Source organism: Apteryx mantelli, chromosome 4 (assembly GCF_036417845.1).
Source record: "Apteryx mantelli isolate bAptMan1 chromosome 4, bAptMan1.hap1, whole genome shotgun sequence".
Taxonomy (NCBI): domain Eukaryota; kingdom Metazoa; phylum Chordata; class Aves; order Apterygiformes; family Apterygidae; genus Apteryx; species Apteryx mantelli.
In genome coordinates, this window is record NC_089981.1 from 70000907 (window position 1) to 70023786 (window position 22880).

The 22880-nt window shown below is 38.3% G+C and overlaps 1 protein-coding gene across 4 annotated transcripts in view; it reads right to left on the minus strand.

The window, feature by feature from the left end:
- Positions 1 to 22653, minus strand: part of GALC (galactosylceramidase) — a 45821-nt gene extending 23168 nt beyond the window's left edge. For 3 of the 4 annotated variants that reach the window (XM_067296894.1, XM_067296896.1, XM_067296897.1), the window contains exons 1-6: positions 22437 to 22653; positions 21053 to 21121; positions 18557 to 18620; positions 16497 to 16610; positions 13663 to 13802; positions 11200 to 11238 (exon numbers count right to left, since the gene is read on the minus strand). In XM_067296894.1, the coding sequence (XP_067152995.1) occupies positions 11200 to 11238; positions 13663 to 13802; positions 16497 to 16610; positions 18557 to 18620; positions 21053 to 21121; positions 22437 to 22625 (615 nt within the window). In that variant the 5' untranslated portion in view covers positions 22626 to 22653. Of the gene's footprint in view, positions 1 to 5496; positions 5625 to 11199; positions 11239 to 13662; positions 13803 to 16496; positions 16611 to 18556; positions 18621 to 21052; positions 21122 to 22436 lie in introns of all 4 variants that reach the window. The other variant, XM_067296895.1, reaches the window with a different exon arrangement.
- Positions 22654 to 22880: the final 227 nt, after the last annotated feature.

The window sequence follows — 22880 nt, forward strand, 5'->3', positions numbered from 1 at the left end:
ACATTTCCCAAGAGACACTTGGAGGCCTTGAGAATCTCTGAGACAAATTCAGTGTTACACAGGAGTAAGCCTAAAGAAGGCAGTTTCTAGAAACCCAGAAGCCCACACAGAACAAGCCCCTAAACAGTTTGCTGTACTTCTGTACTTATAATTCAGATAACATCAAATGTCCAAGTACCTTCAAACATTCTGTATATTTCTAGAATATATAATCTTGTCCAATAGGGAACACTAACTACAGAAAACAGTACTTTAAGATCTTTTTCACAGATTAGAATCTGAGCTAGTTTGCATGTGGTTGGGCAGATGTAGTCTGAAATGTCAAGATTTCCTTCCCAAAGTCTTGACATCTTTGTCTGAACACAACAGTAATACTACATTTGTACTGTATTTTCCTGTTCATTTTACATTAGAATAAGGCAATATTTGTTTTACAAATTTAACATACAGACCAAGGCTAAAGTATTTAATGATCGGAGGAGGTTCCTGATAACTAGAAAAAGGCAACTGTCATGCCTGTCTTCAAGAAGGCAGGATCTGGGATGCTGTAGGCCAATCAACCTAACCTCAGTCCCTGGGAAGGTTATAGAGCAAATTCTCCTAGAAGCCATTTCCAAGCACATGAAGGATGAGAGGATGACCAGGAACAGCAGCATGGATTTACCAAGGGCAAATCATGCCTGATGAGCCTCATTGCTTTCTGTGACAAGATGACTACCTGTGTGAACAAGGTGAAAGCAGCGGATGTTGTATACTTTGACTTTAGCAAGGTCTTTAGCACAGTCTCCCACCAAGGCAGGTAGAAAAGTCCAAGCAGGACCCAATTATTAGTGATGTCCCCAAAGACTGACATCAGGGCCAACACCATTCCATGTCTTTAATAATAATAAAGACAACAGGACAGAACGCACACTCCGGAAGTTCACAGATTACATGCCAAAAAGGAGGGCCGTTATTTAGAGAGACCTAGACAGGCTGGGGGGGAGGGGAGGGAAAAAAAAAAATAAAAGGTTGACAGGGACCTTGTAAAGCTTAATAAGGGCAAGCACAATGTCCTGCATCTGGGACAGAATAACCCTGTCTGTGCAACAGTACAGACTGGGGACCAATGAAAAAAATTCAGTTAGGAATAAGAACTTAAAAGAAGAAAAAACAAACAAACAAAGGTTGCCCAGAGGGGTTGTGAAGATACTAAAACTCAACTGAACTCAACTTCAGTGATTCTGTCTGATTACAGATAACCAGATCACCAGAAATATCACATTTAAAAAAAGACACTGCCACTTTAACAGCAATATCTACAGTTCTAAACCAAAGACAAACATTGGGTCTTAGGATCAGTTACATAACAAATGCAAAAGCAGCTTCTAACTTGTGCTTTGAACTGTGCAATACAGAAATCCTGTTTAAAATAGATGGCAAAAGTAATATGGTTCAAAACAATAAAATAAAATCCAGAAGATGGTATTTTCTATAATTAATCCTAATTCTTCCACCAATTTAGCACACACCTCTCAGGCAAATCAATTCAGCTTTCTCTTTCACAGCAAATGTTTTCTGCCTCAGATGGAGAAAAGAGTCAGCAAACTGGACCTGTTCTTCCTATTGGACTGAGAAAGCTATCATATTATTGTGACTATACCAGTATCACAGGCAAGTTGAAATGCTCCTTCCTTGATCATAAGACTACCAATTTCCCTAAAGCTGCAACTATATGCATTATAAAAACACCAACAAAACAAGAACCCCTTGCATAAAAGCCATAATCACTGACGAAATAGTTATTAAACAGTCACTCCTCATTGTTCCTAAGACTTACCATGATTTTTGAATTACAAACATTAGGAAAGGGAAAAAAAGAGACAGAGAGAGAGAGAGAAACTGAAATAGCACCAATCATCTCTGCCATTTGATCACTGTACTAGAAAATACTAATGATACATCAATTATTGGACAGAACAAAATCATATTGTATTTTTAAATAGAAATTAATTTGAAGTCAGATTTTTTTGACCACACAACATGCAATCATTTTCCACCAATGAAGACTTACAATGGGAAGTTATCTTAACTGATTGAGAACTATTGTAAAACATTTTCACTTGGTCTACTTCTAGATAAACCAGAGAAATTGTGTTGGCATGTAAACTTAAGAAAAAACTTCTTGCCCAGTAGAATCATGCTTCATTAAGCACAGCAAGCAAACAAAATTCATGTCTAACATACAAGAGGTGCTCCAAAACCAGAAGTTTAAGATGCAGCCCAGGAGAAGAGTAACATGAAGATATACTGTATAAATACAGAATTAAGACATCAAAACGACACGTGAAATGGAAGTGAAGACAGTCTGACAGACAAAATAAGGAAGCATAACATAACAGTTTAAAACTTGAGGTAACTAAATTGCAAATTTATTTCATTTTCAAGCAGTTCTATCAGTACCAAGTAAGCAATTTGATTCGATAGCAAATAAAGGTTCCCCTCGCCCCCCTTCTACCATAGACTTAAATTCCTCTTTTTGTTGGCAAGTGCTGTAACTCATTGGTATGAAATGATGGCGAGCAGTACGCCCAGGAAGACCGCTCACTCAAACAGTGAAACTGAAATACCCTGAGTGATAACAGTTTGGTAACTTTGGACCTAAAGAGAAAATATGAAGTCTTCTATCTTTCAAACCACAAGACAGCAGACAGCAGGGGAAAAAAATAAATAAATGGAGACAGAAGCTTTACCATAAATCTATGTTAGGTATGCTTCAGATTGTAAATAGCATGGGTGGGGACAAGGGGAAAGGGAAACAATGGTATCAAAGTAAAAATTACTTGATGCAAAACAGCAAATGAAAGGAAACACAAAGAAAGGGAAAGGTCAGTTACTTTATAGATGGATGTCAAAGTGATCATTTCAACTATCTAGATAACTGCTGAATAAAACAATATAAATTTAATTCCAAGATTCCATTAAAAATAAACTGTAAAAAATGTCACAGAGAGCATTAGACTTGCAAGGAGATTACAGAAGAGTCAACCAATGTACAAATAAGAATTTCAAAGAACAAGAATTTAAGACTATTTAGGAAAATGGGTCAAAGTCGTAGATTTGGCAAGCAACTAGATAAAGATATCCAAGAGACATACAGATACAGTGTAATTTTAGCCACTTTCTAAACTTGAGCAACAAAGGACATATGCACAGCCACTATCATCTTTTTCTAGGTCAACATGAACTCAGTGTTGCAGTTGGTGCCTTCAAGTCAGCACTGACTAAAATGATGTGCTGTTCTCATTTTGCTGTGTGTGCACTAACCCAAATTTCTTAACAGACAGAGGAACATTTCCTGTGCAGTAGCTTTGCTAACTCTTGACTTTTCATGACTGGGGAAGGGGGGGAGCAACACCCACACATGCACTTCATTAATCACACTGCAGTCATGAGGTCTGCAGCATAACTAGACTACATCTGGTATCTCCATAGGTCCCTATAATAAGAAATGCAAGAAAAAAAATCTGCTAAAGTTACTCAAAGATTCTGGATGAAAATAGCTATTTCCTTCAGGAAAACTAAAGAAAAACATCAACTGATCTTTATAGCATTCAAGTTTTTTTTGTTTAAAAAAACCACACATACAAAAAACCCCACCCACTCCCTTTTAATGTGATTCAAGTAACAAAATTTGTTATTACTCCTGTAACACAGTACAGAAGAACACTGAAGAACACATTCAGCATTCCACATGTTAAAGTAGTCCAATAAACAGACTTGTTAAGAACTTGCATAAAGTGTTACTTGACACTGAAGAGACTAGTTGACTAGAACTCCCATTTTTTCAAGAAAGTGACAAAAAAAATTCAACTTAGAAATGAACTTAAGAGTTCTTTTTTCCACTTGTCAGGTTCTAAAAATAACTGCCAATATCTTGCAAAGAGATACATTACATACTCACAGCAGCCTCTCTCAAGATAAATCATAAATGCCTGACATGTGCTTCTTTATCACATTAGTTAAATCCCAAAAGACATCCAAAATCTATTGTAACTAAAATAGGGACAGCAAGATTTGAAAACTGCCAACTAAATATACAGCATCTTTTTCATTTTATTAGCCAATAATCTGCTGCAGGCATTGGCAATTAAAAAAAAAATACATACATACCTGACACAAGACAAAGTTAAGGCAGGGCAGGACTGAGCTTATGACGTTTAAGCAAATCTTCTCAGAACAAGAATGCTCCTCAATGCATATATACATTCAGTGCATTCATTCTGCAGGTTTCATTAGTATGGAAATCATAACTAAAACAGTTCCTAAAACACTGTAACTTGCTGAGGTGCAAGTCTTGCTTACTCTAGGCAAGTTATAAATACAACCATGTATAAACAAAAGTTTCTTATGAAATTAGTTACTGCACTTTGGCATTATAATTAATATTTTCTCAGGCAACCACTTTCAGGTAATCATGTTTATAAGCTCAATACATAAGAAAGCTGTTTCTTTATAAAATCCCTGCTTAACTGACCCACAATAACTTTTGCATCATGCACTTGTTTTAACAATTATGAGCACATTACATATCCTTACATCTAAATGAGGATAAATGGCACACTAGGGACCACAAACATATCCTTATCACAGTAGGATTAATAAATTAGAGGTATGCAAGATAAAAATAACACAAGTGAAAAGTTTATACATTATAGTTCATTTCCAGTGTGAACATGCAATAGTTTTTAAAAATGCTTTCATAGTTTTGAGAAAGCAGAGATAAGCAAGAAAGCAAGAGCAGTAGAATGGGTATCAAGCCAGCTGACAAAAGAAAGGTAGTAAGAAAGCGTATTATGAAAAAAAGCACAGACAAATAATCATGTTGCCATTTTCCAGAACTGCAACTCCTAGCCACTGAAACTGAGAAGTAAGCTACGCTGCTTAAACCCCAATTTTGGATGCGCATTTTTACTAATATTTCACAGTCTCTGTATGTGCTTCTGATACTATCAGTTATCAGATAACAAGCAACAAATGGAAACTCCTAGTTTTAGGACATGACCACAAACAAAGGAAAAGTAACAGGGAACTCTGCAACTGTGGAAAGTCCCAGGGTTAAAGTTGAAGTTCATCTGAAACTAAAACTGATTTCAGATCAAGAATTCAGTCCTAAGGTTTTTCTGACCTTTAAGATGCACATGGAGATCTGTTAAAAGTCTCCCATGATTTGCTAGCATTAAGATAGGCACTGACTTTTAGGGTTCTTAATTGAAGACTTGAAAGAAATGATGGAAGACTGGTAAGATCACCTTGTACATGCACTGAACTGAAAGAAGAGAGGAAAACAGGAAGGAGTCATCAGTCACCACTGTAACATGATGATCACAAAACTGTGAATTGGTAGAATATATGAAATAAGGATACAGGACTTCAAAAAATGAAGGTGAAGACTTGTTTACAAAAATAAAGCAAGAAGCAGTGTGCAACATTCCTCCCCTCTTCTCCCACACTTACCCGACTACCTGAACAGCATCATTAAGATAGGGATCAACTATCATCTCCTTTGAAATGTTCCAATCTCCATCCGCAGCGATGATGCCAATGTTCCTTAGACCCAGTCTGTCCAAAGACTGTCGAAGTACCTTAGCAACAGACAATACCACTTAAACTACAGCCTTTATCAATGAGGCAACATGAAAATATAAGATCAAAAACAATTTAAGAATTGTAGAAGGAGTCATTGGGAGCATTTGTCTTCAGAGCAAAATGGATAAGAAAAATTCCCATTTTTCAAGGAAAGCCATAACAACTAAAATAAAGTTATTAACACAAGCATTACTTTTAACATGGCAGGGTCATCTATGACATTCAGATAACCACTACACTAAAAAAAGCCTTCTCATCACGTGGATTATTTTGACACCACATGTATATATACACAAACACTGCACTCAGTCACTCTCAACATACTGACTCCATCCTTTGCATGCAAGTAATTCACTGCATATAAGTAATGGATTTATCTCAAAGTCAATCACACTAAGTTAACCTAATAATGATACTGACTGGAGTGTGAAGGTGGACATACCTCCGCAAGTGATCAGAAGTGAAAGTTAACCCTGATCCCCCCAAAAGAATACAAGAAAACAGGATTGAAGTCTTGAAATAGAAAAGAGCTTGTAACCACGTATGCATGCGTAAGGAAGATTTTTTCTAATCATTTGAAGATCAGTAGGAATGAATTCCTTAAATGATTTCTTCTAATAGTCCTCCAGTAATGTAAAGGAGAATATGGGGTATTTCTATTCTGACATGTACTCAAATAGGGACAAAAAGCAAAGTCCAAGCACTGGTAGCAATAAGCACCAAGATCCAAAGAACATGAAGCAAAAACAGTAACAATGAAATTCTGTATAACTGCTTGAAGTCCTTGAAGGATGATAAAAGTTTACCAGAAGAAAATTCATAATGGTAGAAACATTTACAGTAAGGTCCTTGCAGTTCCAAACTTCCTAGCATGAAACCATGTCAAGTATCCCTTAATCAAAAAAATGTATTTCAGATCAGAAGTTGCTGATAAACTTTAAGAGGTTTCGCCTCCCCCACTAATAGATATAAGTAACAATACAATACCAAACTTTTTTTTTTTTTTTAAATAAGCATGATTTTAGTACAGGTTTTTTTTCATAATTGCAGAAGCCACAGTGATGCTAGGTGGATGTTGCAAACCTGTATCAATTTAATCTTCAGGCTACCCCCAAAACTCTTACAAATCTGGCACATGTTAAAGAATGAATACATTAGAGATGTTTTAACTATTCTGATTTTGTCTTAATTAACCTTCAGTGCATTAAGTCAAAGTTCTTCAGTAATCAGAAGAGATGGGAGGCAAACATATTTAACAGTTCAGAACTCTAGGTTATTTTGCCATCATAAAACACTGCAAAGAGTTAGATCTCAATGTCCATCACCAAAATTTATCAGATATCTTTTCTTACATGTTGGTGCCGATTTCCTGTCTCTAGCCCTAAATGATTATAAGATACTAGATTTTAAATACCTGACTGAAAGACAGAACTTTGCCAGTTCATTGATAAAAAGTCTTCAAAAAAAAATCTGTATGTTTGATTTGATTGGAGAAAAAAAAAAAAGAGATTGGAGAAGACACAGATGGAGAAACCACACTTCTAAAAAGAAAGTATTTTTAGAGACAAAGTTAACTAATCAAAACCCTAGGGAGCTGAGGCTTTTGAAGCTGTTTCCCGCAATATTTTCATAACTGAAGTCCAGACTGAACACCCTACCTTACAATGTACCTCAAGTAGGAAAACTGCTATAAAAGACAAGTAACAGCGATCAATTCACTGAAAAAAAAAAAATCAGAAGATTTCTAAGGTAAGATTCAGAGAGCATTGTCACAGATATGATATTAATATAATATTTTTCTCAAAGACTTCACGTCAGAAAGTATACTTCTCAAATTTGTGTAGGATCCCAAGCAAGGAAGAATTTGACAAATTAGAACAATAGCCTGAAAATATTTATTCATAAATGATTTTGACCTAGTACAACAGAAACGCTCTAACAGATGTAGCTCTGCTCTATGCAAAGTATGCGGAAGCTCTGCTTCAGCCCTGCTGAAATGGTTCTGAGGATTCCAGTGGCTCATTAAGGGAAAAATAGTACTATCCTACTGCTTGGGAGGAGGGTAAACTGCAGCAGGTTATATAAACAGTGCAGTACATAAAATACATTGAGTAATCAGGAAGGATTCCATTAACACTTAAGACCCCTGTACTCATTTTTGAGCAGCATATTTCTAGAATGATTTGGATTCTTTCTAACTGTTCCACATAAGAGATAAGAGTTAATAAAACATGACCCACAAAGAAAGGTTGCAAGACCAGTGCTGTTTAAGAACAGAAGACCGAGAGAAGATATGACAACAATATTCAAATTCCTTGAATGATCTTTGAAAGAGGAGAGAGATGATTAGTTCTCTGAAGCACCCAGAATCAGTAAAAGCATAAACATTTAAAGCACGTATAGCAAGATTTAGGTTAGACGGTCAGAAAAATTACCTAACTATAGAGATAGTTCAGCAAAACAAACCTACTAGAGGTTGCAGAACTTCCACGTAGAAAAATAAGTACCAAGGACGCAGAGCTGTAGACACTCACAGTGCACTCCATAGCAACGTATGCAGAAGGGCTCCAGTGCCCCCCCACCCCATATTTGTTTATATAAAAATATTCTTTAAATTTTAGGGTTAGTTTAAGATGACAGTATTGAAAAATATAATTGGGAGACTAAAATCTGAAAGAGGAATTTATAAGCAACAGATCATCATTTCTCTTTTACTTTTTTTTCCACTTAATAAGAAACATTCCTAGAGCCTCAGTGGATGAAGTAACTAAACTAGCTGTTCTTAAAAGTAAAAATTTAGTAAGATAACCAAGAACTCAAGCTAATCTATATCCTTCATTCATCAGACATTACAAGCAATAACAGTACACATTTAAATAAGCCTTTTTCGAAATGGCTGATTGCAAATAGACCTATCATGTTGTTTAGATGTCATGCCACACTGCAGAGTGTAAGAAAAACAGATGTTAAATAAAAAGCTGTGTCATATACTAGCCATATCTCCAAGAACACATATTGGGGAGAAGGGTGACACTTCAGGAAATACCTTTGTGATTTTAGGATCAATTTTTAAACTAAAATTTTAGCTTTAAAAGCTAAAAGCTTAGTCCCAATTCAGCAGTATTTGAAAAGCTAACCAGTAGAGTGCTCTGTCTCCACAAACAACCTGTTCTCCACATTCATTCTCCCCACATTAGGGAGCCAAGGCAAAGAGATGAGAAGGCCTCCAAGTGGCATTATATGGGACTGAGCTGCAAAGTAGAGTATTTCTATTTCTTACAAGGTGCACAGAAAGCCAAGAAATAAGTTTTTTTTTAAAAAAAAGCCAATTAGTGACAATCAATCTCTTCAATAATTCCTTTTACAAAGGGTTCAAGTTTCATAAGCTTTCCAAGCAACATAGCATGTAATCAGCAAATAAATAAAACTCACAGCTCAAAAAAAAAAAGTATCTACTTATCTTCCATCTTACTTGCATTCTTACTCCAGGCAGAAACAAGTGCTTCCAGTTCTGTTTGTTTTTGCTTTTATAACATACATAATAAATAACAAGGGATTTGTACTTGAAGTCCCCCCAGAATTCCCCCTCTGCCCCTGTCAGCATAACTTACCTACAATTAGGATTACCCCTTAGGAGATTATTAGTATTCTCAGTGATTTTTCCATTAGTCTATAGCCTGATTAATTAACAATTTTTTTAAATAGGATCTAGGAACCCTGAAACCCACATTGACTGAGCTGAAAGAAAAAAAAACAAAACTACACACCAGAAGACTTACGGTTTTTGAGTTTTTTGTTTTTTGTTTTTTGTTTTTTTAATAAAGGGATAGCACTCTGAACTCTTTTCCTAGCTTAAAAAAAAATAAAGTTAGGCAATAGTTAGTGAAGAACACATATTGTGATGGCATATTTTAAGAAGATTCTAGGCATACCCATTGAACCAGTTCAGACAAATTTAAGTAAATTCACCAGCAAAATCTGAACAGCTACACATCCATCAGAATTTTATTACTGGAAACAGACACCTTGACACAGGTGCTATCTCACTATTCTCTGCTAACTCACACTTCAGTATTTTTGTGTTTTATTCAGGATGGATTTTGTAAGTCACACTCAAGAGCTTTAGCACTGAACTTCTGTCAACCAAGTCCAAAAGAAACTAATGGCCTAGTAGACTAAGGAAGTGGAGTACAGAAAATAACTTCTGTGAAAGTCGTTGTAGAATGAAGCATGGTTAACAGAACTTGGTCAAAGAAGAGATGAGCCTCAGAAACTAATTTACTGTGTTGGGAGAGGACCTGGTGAATTAGTTTAATATATATAACCAATAACATATTTCTTCACAAAAAAACCACAAAACCAGAGACAGGGTGTTTCTCTTTGTACGAGTACACCACCAGTACAAAGTTTTCTGCCATTGGTTCCTGACCTCCCTCAAAGTGCTGCACAAACCAGAGGAAACAGTTCTACGGGTATTCATCTACTTCTACCTACTAGGAAGAAAAAAAGAATCCTTAGAAGACAGCACTCACAGTTTTCATGAGTAGGCAGAATTTTATACATGCCAGCCTCATGAAAGATATTTAACTTTTCTTGGTCTTATTGGAGGGTCACTTTTAAATGTTATACATCATTTCCTTCATTGTTCTACTAAAATTAATCATTGAACAAAATAAGCATGAAAGTTGCCAAGAACAAGTGATGTGACTAACATCATTCACTGTGCACAACTGCAAGAACTGAAACTTTTTTCTAATAGAAACTAACTGACTAATTGTAAGCAGATGGGATCCAATCCCTGCTGAGTTCTGCAAAAAAAAAATTCAGCAGTCATTCTACATGTTTAATTTAACTCTGATTTGCTTTAAGAAGAGATAATGTTTCTGCATCTTTACCTCCATGCAGCAGCAAGGAACTGAACATGCTTAAGATTCCACTTCAATATAACATATCCATATACCCGACAGAAGTGAGCCGGGCAGGTAGAGTGGGTTGGCAGAGAAAGTGAGGGGTTAGTGATATCTCAGAACTGAATATATGAAATACTGTGTTCTCTAAGTGTTTTAGAGCAGCAGGTATGTTGATTTCTGCAGAGTTAAAACACATGACATTTATTTTATTGAAAAGGTAATCAAACAATATAACAAGAACCTTGAGTTTTATAGCAATAAGGTAATAATAATATTGAGTGGAACTTTAAGCAGTTCTAGATCTTTAGCTTACTTCATAACTGGCTCCAAGCCAGTACAAAGATGAATTTGAATGAACGTAGTAGCATCAACTGGAGTTTTCATTAGAAAGGAGGGTTCCATACATACTTAGCATACACTGGAAGTTTATGTTCAAAAAAAGTTTCAGACACACACACGCAACCTAGAGATCTGATCCTGTTAGCACTACATGGCTGTAACTATTCCAAAAAAATAGAGAGTTCAGAAAGTGAAGTACTTGCAGTAATTGATTAAGGTCCCTATTCCAGGCAAATTCAGATAAGCTAATTGTTTATATATGGTAACAAAGACAAGCTCTAGAAATACGTTTACTTTAGAGAGATATGGAAAAAATACATACCTTGATATATTTGCTACTAAATGCCCTTTCATTCCATATCTATAAAGCAAAAGTAAAAAGCTGTTTAGAAAAACAGGATGCGTGAGTACATAATGAAAGATTTTGTCCACAAGATCATACAATCACTAATGAATCCCACTGTTTCAGCCTGCTAGGGGAGAGTGCTCCAGCTGGTTGTTATTAGCTCTCCAGGGGAAAAATTCTATATGAAAGTTCAAAACAGCTGCTTGTTTATCTGACTCAGGTCCACTGCCTGCTTTTTTGCTGAAAAGAACTGTAATGCTGTGAGAGCTCTACAGTGACAGCAGTGTTACACATTGTAGTGTAGCAACTATTAGTGATCACTGGGAAACACATCATGGCCCAAGATGTGGTCCTACAGAATGGGCCCTTTTGCCATGCACTGACACAGGAGAGCTAGAATGAGGTACGTATTTAATGATTACCTAGTTTCAGGAGATTATTCAATGGCACTGTTTTAGTCTTTTTTCTAATTCACACAGGACTATATTCTTATTCAAACATAATGGAGAGCTTCAGCATAGCATAAGTAAACAGACACACAAAATAGTTTCTGATTTCTGCTGCTCTGGATTTCCATCTTTTATGGAATGTCTGCTTTAGGTAAACACAGATCAAAATTCAAGAGCTGAAATGCTGATTTTCTCACCAAATACCCTGGCCAATAAATGCAGAGTCAGAAACCTCCTTACTTTTTCCTCTGACCCACAGCATAAGCATAAAGGCTCATGTTCACCAGCAAAAGCTGAAAGCATCTTCCTGTAGATGTAGATCCCCAGACCCTTGGACAGTTTCTTGCAAGGGGAAGATGTTGATGTTCGTTTGATGTTGAGCCTAGCGAACAACCTGCCTCTCAAATATGCTTAGAGCTCAGTGTTTCTTGTTGGCTAGTTCTAGGCAATTTCTCTCAAGGTGCACCTTCTGCCTACAGAAAACCACACATAAATCAGTGGAGTTCAGAAAGAGTTAGAGACCTGTTTCTTCGTAGGATGAAATCATTAAAAGGATATTTCTAGATCTAGATTCCCCAAGTGCTAATATGATTGGCTCATTTCTGAAAAAGTTATGTATTGAAAGGCTCAGTTCATCATATAACAACTGATAATATATATTTTATAGCACATGCTGCAAGTCAAAACAGCAGTAAAGGCTACAGTGTAGAATCAGAATAGTGTTAAAAATGTTTTGACAGTTTCTGAGACCTTGCAGACTTCACTGTTTTTCTGTGTTTCACATTATACCCACAAAGAAATCAGATAATATGCACTGTCAGCACACTGCCCATGGAAGCAGAACTTCGCCTTTCTTAAAAACATAGAATTAAAAAGGCCAAACACTGTGTCAAGTAACAACATGGAAGCCAGACATTATTCAAATACTTAGTCTGCAGAACTTACCATACCTTCTACTGTAAGAGCATAGCAACAAGAAAGTTTGAAACGGCATCCCCACCCCACCAAATTAATTGAATTTCAGGAGCATCACTGTGTTACCCAGAGTGCAAGACTGACACAGATGAAATAAGTCTGCAACATCAAGGAAAACATATTCCAGAAGAGACAGACATCAGATATACTTTCCCCCATTACAGTATATAGATTTTCTTTGAGAGATAGGAACCATAGCTTCACTCTGGATTTTTTCCTTTTCTGCCCTTTACACAATTTTCCTCACATCTAAACATTCAATAGCCTGAATTCAGTGATTCAGTAAGCACAGAACTGATTTTAGAGGAATCTTATCCACACAGATTTTCTTAATTAGGAAAAAAAAAAGTTGAATCTCAGTCAAACAATCAGCTTGAAAAATGTTTTTCCAGATTGTGTGCCTCTTCCTCTCACCTCCAAGTTAGGGCAGTTTTCTCAGACATTCCCTCACTACCTGCATACATTGCACTGTAACACCATAAAGTAGTTACACTGTACTGCAATTCATACACCTTAATCTGCTATAAATAATGCAGTTAAAAATGGAATAAGATGTATGGGATTGCCCTTCTGCAAAATAGTGGCCACATTTTATACCAAGAAGTCATGTTAGCTGACCTTCACAAGTTCTGAAGTCTTAATTAAATTGTTTTGTCAGCTGGTGATCTGAAACTCAGGCAGAACAAGTTAGGTAGAAAATGACAAACCAGAGTCTCAAAGAGATTTCAGAATTCTCAAGTTTTCAGGCAACTTTGTTCTAGAATTGGGAAGGCAGGAATCTTGCCATTTTACACTGTTTCTGCATTAATAGGTATTACTGCAGAAACACTAAACTAACACGATCTCTGCCTTTCCACTTACACTGGAAGGAAAAAAAAACTAAAACTGCAATTACATAATTTCTCTCCCTCCCTTTCCCTCTCCCCACCCTGTTGTAATCCACAAAGAGAGACAAGACCAAGAACTTAGGAACAAAGATAAAAAAAAATTATGCAGGCGATTTTGCATTACTGACCCCAACATAATCAATGTCCAAATCATGATACTGTTTAGCTCCTAATATCCAGGAAATGATATAGTAAACAGTGACATCTGGGTAATCATAGGGCCAGTTCTCACCCTTCCCTACCCATGCAGGAAATGTCCAAGGTAATCCTGGAAAGACAGAAGCAGCAAATGAATAAGGTAATTAAGGAGATGTTCTGTATTACTCAGTAAGCTTCAATAGCTAACTGTAGCTTGCCCTGCCTAAAAAAAATAAAAAGGGGGGGGGGCAGATACATACTTCAAGTTCACATACTTACAGGGAATACAATAAAGCATATCTTATTTAACCAGAGAACACACTGTAATATCCATTATGATCAAACTATATATATTTTTTTTTTAACTAAACCCATCTTTACTAGAGAACAATTCACTATGTACAATCTTTCTGTTGTGCAGTATTAGCTCTAACAGGTCTAACATTTTGAAGATTTTAGAGTAACAGTTTACAAGTTACAAACAAGGGATCAATGCTGAACACCAAACACTGTTAACGTTCTGAATATGACTTTCAAAATAAGTGATGATCTGATCATAACAGAGGAAAAAAGAGCTGGATCATGAAAAAGCATTTCTGAGATTCAGCAGTTTATTGGATCTTGCGCTGAATAAGAATAATAAATTAACCTAACCATATCCTGCTATGTTTTCAGCTGATGCTCTATAAGACACCATAGGCTAATTCAAAGGCAAACCCTCCTTCCTTTGTCAAGAGCTTGGTTTGGAGGAAGGAGGAAGTTTATTAATAATCATAATTAACCTCAAATGGTAAGCTAATTGCTTGCCACAATACTTGTCTAAAAGAACCCATCCAGCAAATCCTGCACCAAGTCATGCCTTGGAGCTGGATAAAGCAGAACCCGATGCCTAGAAGGGGTGGGATTAGATAATCCAGCAGCTAGAGCACAACAGCCAGTACCAATGAAACCCTCATCTTTAGCAATTTGTATGTACTTCTAGTACCTTCCTATGTTTTTGTTCATCACACCTCTTTAGGAAAAAAAGCACGATTGTTCTTTATCTGAGAAGAGCTCTTTTCAAACATTGCTGACTCTGAACTGTTAAGCAATAATAAACTACAATGAACACCACGATTTAAATAACTTGTTGAAACTGGAATAGCACGTACAGTTACAGAGAAAGGAAGTCTGGTTTGGGGAGAGAGAGAGATGGCTGTACTTGCAAAAGTGGGAAATTAGCATATGTGGATGAATCACATGATCAAAAATGTCACAAGGAAAAAGCACGCACAGTGACAACCTTCCAAACTCCTGAAAATAAGCTCTTAAGAGCTTTAAAGTAACTAGGATAATATTTCACTACTTACAGACGTGGACATTTGTTATAAACTTTCATTTGGATGTAACTTTTTCTCGTGTGACTTAGTCTATCTTCATCTTAATCTGCTTGAATACTAATTTTCCTTGTGCAGTTTAGCAGCCAGACAAGAAATAAATGTCTTGCAACTTTCTTCTGATTTTCATATAGTTAACTTGATTATCTGTTATCCTTTTACTATGAAGTGTTAGTATGAATAATATTTTATAATGTTTATTATGAAATGACTAATTTAGACAGAAGGGCACAATCAAATGATGCAGTGTATCTTTAATTATATTACACATCAAGACACTCTGCCCTGTAGACTGCTGAAATCAGGCTTGCTATCACAGAGGTACTTGCTTATTAAGATTATAGTAAGTCCTGCAACCACTACTAACACGTACAAAAGGGAAGCAGTTGTATACTACATTAAGGCATTATCAATAGCATAGAACACTTGTATTTAAAATTCAAGGTAAATTTCATGGTCTTAAAAGCTAAGACACAAAGGCAAGTATCTTAAAATGTCAGGTCCATCAGCTAATTTTAGAATTTGTCAGGGAAGACTGAAGACTGTAACTTTGAACTACTTTTCCACTAGCTTTTCCATGTGACAGACTGACAAAGGAAAAAAAACCAAACATGTTCAAATCAGCAATGAGAGGCAAGTGCTGATGTTTGTGTCTGAGAACCATTAGAACTGAGATATATCATGACTGGTGAGAAAGCTTTCACTTCCTTTTTCAGAAGGTACGTACATTCCATCTGGCATCTCACTGTAAATCAACTGAGTTATATTCAGGCTCACTATTGGAACACTTTTTTATAGTCAGAGGAAAAAAAAAATTCTCCTCTTCTTTCATGTGAAACACATTTTTAAAAATGGTTCAGGTAAAATGTAGAGTTTCATAGTTGTATTTCACATGACATGCACAACTCAAAAATCAAAATAGGCAGACATGAAAGTCCTCTCAAAATTCAACTAAACACAAAAGGCGAGCAAATCAGAAGACAATATATTGGAGGGGAGGGGGGGAGTTATAGGTTTGTAATAAAAACATATAAATGAATTTGGTGCATATATGATTGACAGTTATCTTTTTTATGAATTTTTTTTCTCTCCCTCCCCACTTCCAAAGCTTTTTTTTTTTTTTTTTTTTTACTTTATTTACTATTCAGAAATGCAACTTTTGTGACAGATCATTTATGTTCATTGTTTTATTTGGGTGATAAAGTCTAAGCATTAATGTCAGAATGCAAGCAAATAATTAGAGTCACAGGATGCCATGCTACTCTAAGAGTAGAACAGAGTATCTTTAAGCGAAACATGAAAACAAGCTGACCAAATACTATAGATTCTACTTTCTCTACTGCAACATAAAAACACCTGTCCATTAAAACTAATATGCTAATTAAGAGTCAGGTATGCAACTGATTAAAAAAATAAATAAAAAATAAAAACTATTTGAAGCAATTTACCAATCAGTTTAATTTTGGGGTTCCTCTTTTTAGCCTCTTTCATCAGCCACCATTCATAGCCCCGGAAGTAGTTCTCATCATTTTCATAGTGCATGTGGGAGGGCTCAGTACCATCTAGGAAGGAAGAGGCAGGCAGCTCACAATTAGCTTCTGTGTCATAAGCTACTACACATCAGAGTGTTTTCTGTATTGCTCATGGCTACAGCATGCAAGCACATAACTCCAATATGGTTCACACATTCTTTGGTACGTAATTCAAAGCAAACTGAGTAGTGAGAGGGAACAGGCAAGGCACGCTATCCTTCATTCTTAGAGATTTAGATGAAGTACAGCACAAATTTAATATTTGTTATTTTTTAAAAGATTATGCCCTCTTTTTGCATCAGAATGTGATTATCTGTTGGACATTTTCTATCCCTAATTACGACAATGTTAAATCTATATTCATGATCATCTTCATCCAAACAATCATTATGAAAGCTACAGCATCAGGAGGAAAAAGATACTCATAACAAGTATAAGCAGCAGATTATAGCTAAACTAAAAAACATTAAAGTAGTTTAGTTTGTTCCCTCTGTGGAAGGCAAGCCTGGAGGAGAAAAGACAGAACTGTCATGAAGTTTTGCCATGACAAGAAAGTATATTTTTATAGCTAAAGACCTAGTTTATCATTTATGTGGTGTTCTTTGCAGGAAGAGTCTTTGGATTTGAAGGCTATACAATGAATTCATTCAGGAAGTGGTAAACAAACTAGAAAGGTACCTAAGTGTTGCATAGGCAGTCACTATATATAAAACTCAATTAACAACTTGTGCACACAACTGCAACAATTACTCATGTTAAACTATGTGCCTAATTGTTACAGAGATCTCTTCTAACCAGAGTATGTATTTTTATGAAGACTGTTGGAACAGCACATTTCATTACAGAAAACAGGACTCTTTTTTCAGTCTTACCAATGCTTGATTATTTGGAATCTCTGTTTGTCAGAGACATAAAACAACCAGTAAGTTCCAGACCTAGACTCCTGATCGTAACAATTCTGAGGCCAGAATAACAGCTGGAGTTGAGTGTGATAAGACAGATACTTCTTAGTGTTCTCCTTCTAAAAGCTGGAAAGTCACAACACAAATGCGTAACATTCTCCTTAGCCAGCAGCAAGGGAGTTCGACGATAAGGTTTGTGCATGTGTAAACAAGGTTTCATTTTCCCCTGACCAGAATTTGTTGACCGAATACTAAGTTCTTAAACAGTATAATACTTTCCATTATGTCAATTTTCTTAAATAAACCAAAAAATTGAAAAACAACATGTAACTAGACAAACAGACAGTATAAAAATAAAATGCCCTAAAAAAGATGCTATGTTTTCTATTTATTAACCGAGTCTGCTTTAAGTCGATTCTCTACAAAAGAGATTATGGAGGGGGAGAAAGGGAGGGAGTATGAACAGTAGTCTGGTTACTGCTTCTCAGCTTTCCATCACAAGCAGACAAGCTGTTACTAAACATGTATCACTCACAGCTTGCCCTGTATGTAAATACAGCAAGTTAGGCAAATTAAACCAATACATTTGCATTCTAAATTGGAGCCAGGAAAAATAAATAGTGCATACTGTCAGTCAACACCACAATGTAGTGGCTCATTAAATCAAAGGAATGTAATTGCTTTTGATCAGCTGGTTTTACATTTTTAAGACACAAACTACCTCCCCTATGCAAGTTTTACACAGTTTGTATTGCAAAACGGGTGCTTGAGAAATGTTCAGCAATTATGAATGCTATTAGAGCTTCCCTGATCTTGGGGGAAAAAAGAACTCATTTTGCTCTAAAATGCAACCTATTAACCATATTATAGAGAGAACAGTCTCAGTGTAAATTTCTTTTCTACAAGCTAGCAGAAATTATTTTTGACATTTCTGTACAACTCCAAAAATACTACAGAGCATATCTCTATGCTTCCACTAAAGTGAAGTGTGCAGGACCAGGAGGTTAAACTAAAGGCATTACTTACTGCATCATGGAAATGAGAAATTAAACCCTGCTCCCACAGAATCCATACCTGTCGATTGTCCATCACCTCCAATCTCTACCTTCAGGATATGTAAAGAAGCACCAAAATTTGGCTAGAGAAAAAAAAAAAGAAAAGAAAAAAAGAGAGAAACAGATTCCTGCTGTTGACAAGATAACTACAACAAGTAAATGTACAATATTGAGGATGCCATAAATTCAACAGTATTAGTTTTTAACATACCCATACAGGTACAAGTGCAATATATGAAATTCCTCTCCCAAAGGAAACTGAGCAAAGCAAATAGAACAATTTACGTTTAGCCAGTTTCACTAATGTACAGTTAACTACACTTCCCCCATTTAAGCTTGGTTAAGCTAAAGAAAACATTGAAGAGATCTTAAAGTAGAACATGGGCTGTATGAGGAACACAACAGTTTTTTTAACATTAGAAGTCAAGCTTTTTTTTTTTTTAATGTTTATAGTTGCCATCTTTGTAAATAATTTATTCTTTGGTGTAAAGGACTACACTGCTCATGTGAAACCAGCACATAAAGGGGTCAGAAATAATCTGCTAGACACAGAGGGAAAGATGGTGTGTATGAGTGAGAGTGTGTAGAAAAAAAGCACCTGAATGGAAAACAAATGGCCACCTAATCCACAACCCTGTTTCCTTGGCATGAGACAGAATATAAAATTTGAGCACATATAAAGCTATCCTGTTCCTAGAACATTCTTCCAGCCATCAGTGGTTTAAGAGTTGCTCAAGCCAGAATTTATAACTAATCATTATGTTTAATAATTGGCCTCCTCCATAGAATTATCCAATTTCAAGTATAATTTTGGCATCTCCCCCCCCCCCAAAAAAAAGATGTGAGAATGCACTTCATAAAACCAAAATAAATATTATTAATATACCTGCTGCATAGAGGATTCCTTGGTTGGCCTGCAAGGTTTTGATCCCCCCCCCTTTTTTTTTTTAATAACTAAAATGTATTCCCTATTTGTCATCTCTTCATGCCATTTTTTGATTTTACACTTCTAATACATTACCTCTCCCATCTCCATCGTGAAAGTTGACTGACAGATTAAAGGACAGGAAGGAGAATGAGACAAGGCTTCCTCCCAGGTATCTCAAGATAGTTTAAGAGGCTTTGGTGAAAGAACATGTCTAAAAACTCTCATGATCTCTCAGATAGATCTTTTTTGACCAAATGCCTATTGATTCCTTCAGAAAACCTAGATTTGTAACACGTGACTTCAGTCTCCTAAAAAAACTTTTATCATTCCCCAGTCATATGTAACACCTTACTCCATCCTTTACAACCAATTCTTTAAACTACACAGTAAATTATTTCCCTCCAGCCATCTGGATTACAGCTATTTAAAAGCAACATGATATCCTCTTCCAGCAGAGTAATTTATATTGCCAAAAGCAAGACAAGTTATTATTGTCCAGTGCAATAATCTTACCCTATATTAAGTTGGGTAACTTCACAAGCTACACTTTGCAACTAAAGCAGCTTACAAACCAATACAATTCATACACCCCCTAAAATACTGCACTTACACTTGAGACCAGGTTGGAACAGATATCCTATTGAAATGAGGCAGTCTGTGCAGTAGTTTTCACATTATACAAATCTCTCTGTACTCCAAAAAAAATCAACATTGTCTCAAAGACCCACTTCACACAACTGTTATGACCTGCAAAACCCCACATTTTAGCCACAAAAAGAATTTAATCCTAGCTGACTAACCCCAGATAGACAATCAAGATATGTTGACAGCAGGAATAAGAGGAATCTTAGCACTAATTTGAAGAATTATGCTTGATTATCAAAACCAACAGCAAAATACTTAAGGTTCTGATAAAAATTACTTCAGCACAATTAAGTTTTATCATAACACCTATCAGATATTTAATGTTGGCAGCTGTCAAATTCTGAAAGAAGGAGGCTCCTCTCTTTGCCTTCAGAGTTAACATACTAGGCCATCAACTACTCTTGCCGTTTTTATACAGCACTTCATACAGCAAGATCAAAACTCTGCAAAGAGGTAGGAAGCTTGTTCTTCTGCAGGAAGAATAAAAAAGGTTAAAATATTTACCGTGCAAGAACGTATGCATGCTAATACAATATAAGAAATTAATTAAAGACTGAAAAAATATTTAACATGTATGAAACATGTTTCATAACTGTTTGCAAGATTAGTAATTAAGTGATCTTTACAAAAAGAAACAATGAATTATTGACTGGACTAGGGTTTGCACTAATAGATCTAAAGTTCTGTCTACTAGACCATTCCACTCTTCAGCTAAAAAGCTACTCTACAACTTGCAGTCACTAACACAGCTTATTTCTTTTCCTAGTTTTTCCACAACGTTCAAGTGCCAAGTCAAAATCAACATTAAGTCAATGCTTTCCAAAACAGTGCGTCTCATTTCATTCTCAGGTGGTACAGAATATACTAAAGGAGTTCCAACATTAGACAATAAGAAATCCTGTATGAAACTAGAGACAATTGTAGCAGTAAAACAAACATTACCTTGAACAGATAATCTAAAATTTGGGAACGATAAGGTTCTTGGTAGTTCACCAGGAGTCTAGATGTGGCCTAAAATGAAAAAAAGAAAACATGAAAATACAGACGCTTAACTTCAAAACATATTTTGCAAGTAAATCACAGATCGTCAGTCTAGGCATTCTCACATAGCTAATAAACTTACAGAAATAATCACAGCATCAGGAACTCTGCTAGAACTTTGTTCTAATCTTTCAATTTTACATTTCTGTCCCCATAGATTGTAAATGGCTTGTACTCCAGTTACCCTCAATTTGCTGCAAAGAAGAGAGTCCAGAGGAACATGGAAATGAAGGAAAGAAGGAGATCTCACAGACTTAAGGCAAGCAAAAGCAGTTCCCTCCCAGCATTATTTCTCCCACTTCACTTGAAGCTCCCTGTCCACCAAAGGGGCACACCAGCAGGAGGACGAGGAGAGCAACACAATGCCTCCGCGACAGGGCAAGGACTCAGTGGTGCTCGTGACTTACTGCTGGAGCGCAGAAGAGCCTAGAACTGGGTTGTTGGCTCTTCCAGCATTTTAAAAGCTAGCCAGACCAGCGGTTAGGAGGAACCTCTGTGGGGGGAAAACCCACGCAGACTCAGCTCTCCCGCAACGACACCAAGGACCCACCCGGCCCTTGGCACCCAGAGAAGTGGAGAAGAAATGGCCACCGCGCAGCCGGACCCAGCAGCACAAAGTGGGGCCCTGCTCCAGCTCCTCCTGCGGCCAGGCCACAGCCTGCTCAGGGCCCCCTTCAGAGCCCCCCCACGGCTTCCCCCCAGCAGGGGGCCCCTCAGGGCCCCATCACTGCACCCCGCGGAGCCCCCCCGCCCCCACACACAGCCTCCCCCCCTCAGGGGGCCCCTCAGGGCCCCATCACTGCACCCCGCGGAGCCCCCCCGCCCCCACACACAGCCTCCCCCCCTCAGGGGGCCCCTCAGGGCCCCATCACTGCACCCCGCGGAGCCCCCCCGCCCCCACACACAGCCTCCCCCCCTCAGGGGGCCCCTCAGGGCCCCATCACTGCACCCCGCGGAGCCCCCCCGCCCCCACACACAGCCTCCCCCCCTCAGGGGGCCCCTCAGGGCCCCATCACTGCACCCCGCGGAGCCCCCCCGCCCCCACACACAGCTTCCCCCCAGCAGGGGGCGCCTCAGAGCCCTCCTCCCGGGCCCCTCTCCTCCCGAACCCCCTCAGGGCCCCCCCCAGACCACGCCGACGCCTCGGCGGCCCGCACTCAGCCGCCAAGCACCAGCACCGGGGCCCGCCCGCCCGCCAGCCCTCCCCTCCTCCCCGCCCAGGTCCCCGCCGCGGCCGCCGCGCCGAGCCCCGCCGAAGCCCCCCGCGCCCGGCGGCGCCGCTCACCCCGCCGCCGCTCACAGCCCCGATCCCGTCGAACCGCCTGCCCAGCCCGCCGGCGTCGTCCAGCACGTAAGCGGCCGAGAAGAGCGGGGCGGCACCGACGCCGGGGGGCCCCGGGCCCCAGCTGCAGCCGAGCAGGAGCCAGCCCCACAACAGAGCCGCGGGGCGCAGAGAGACACCCGCGCACGCCATCCGCTCCGCGCCGCGCCGCCGGCAGCGCCCCGCGCCGCCCTGCAGCGCCCCCCGCCGCTACCCCGCCCCGCCCCGCGGGTCACGTGACCGCCCAACCTGGCCGTCACCTGGGAGGGGCGGAGCGCGAGCGCCTTGCGCCGCCATTTTTCTAAAGGGGAAGGAGGAGATGAACCCGGCCTGGGTTGAAGTTGGCGGTTGCCATTTTGAGAAAGGGCAAGGGAAGCTCCAAAAGGTGGGAAGCGCGCTGCCATGCTG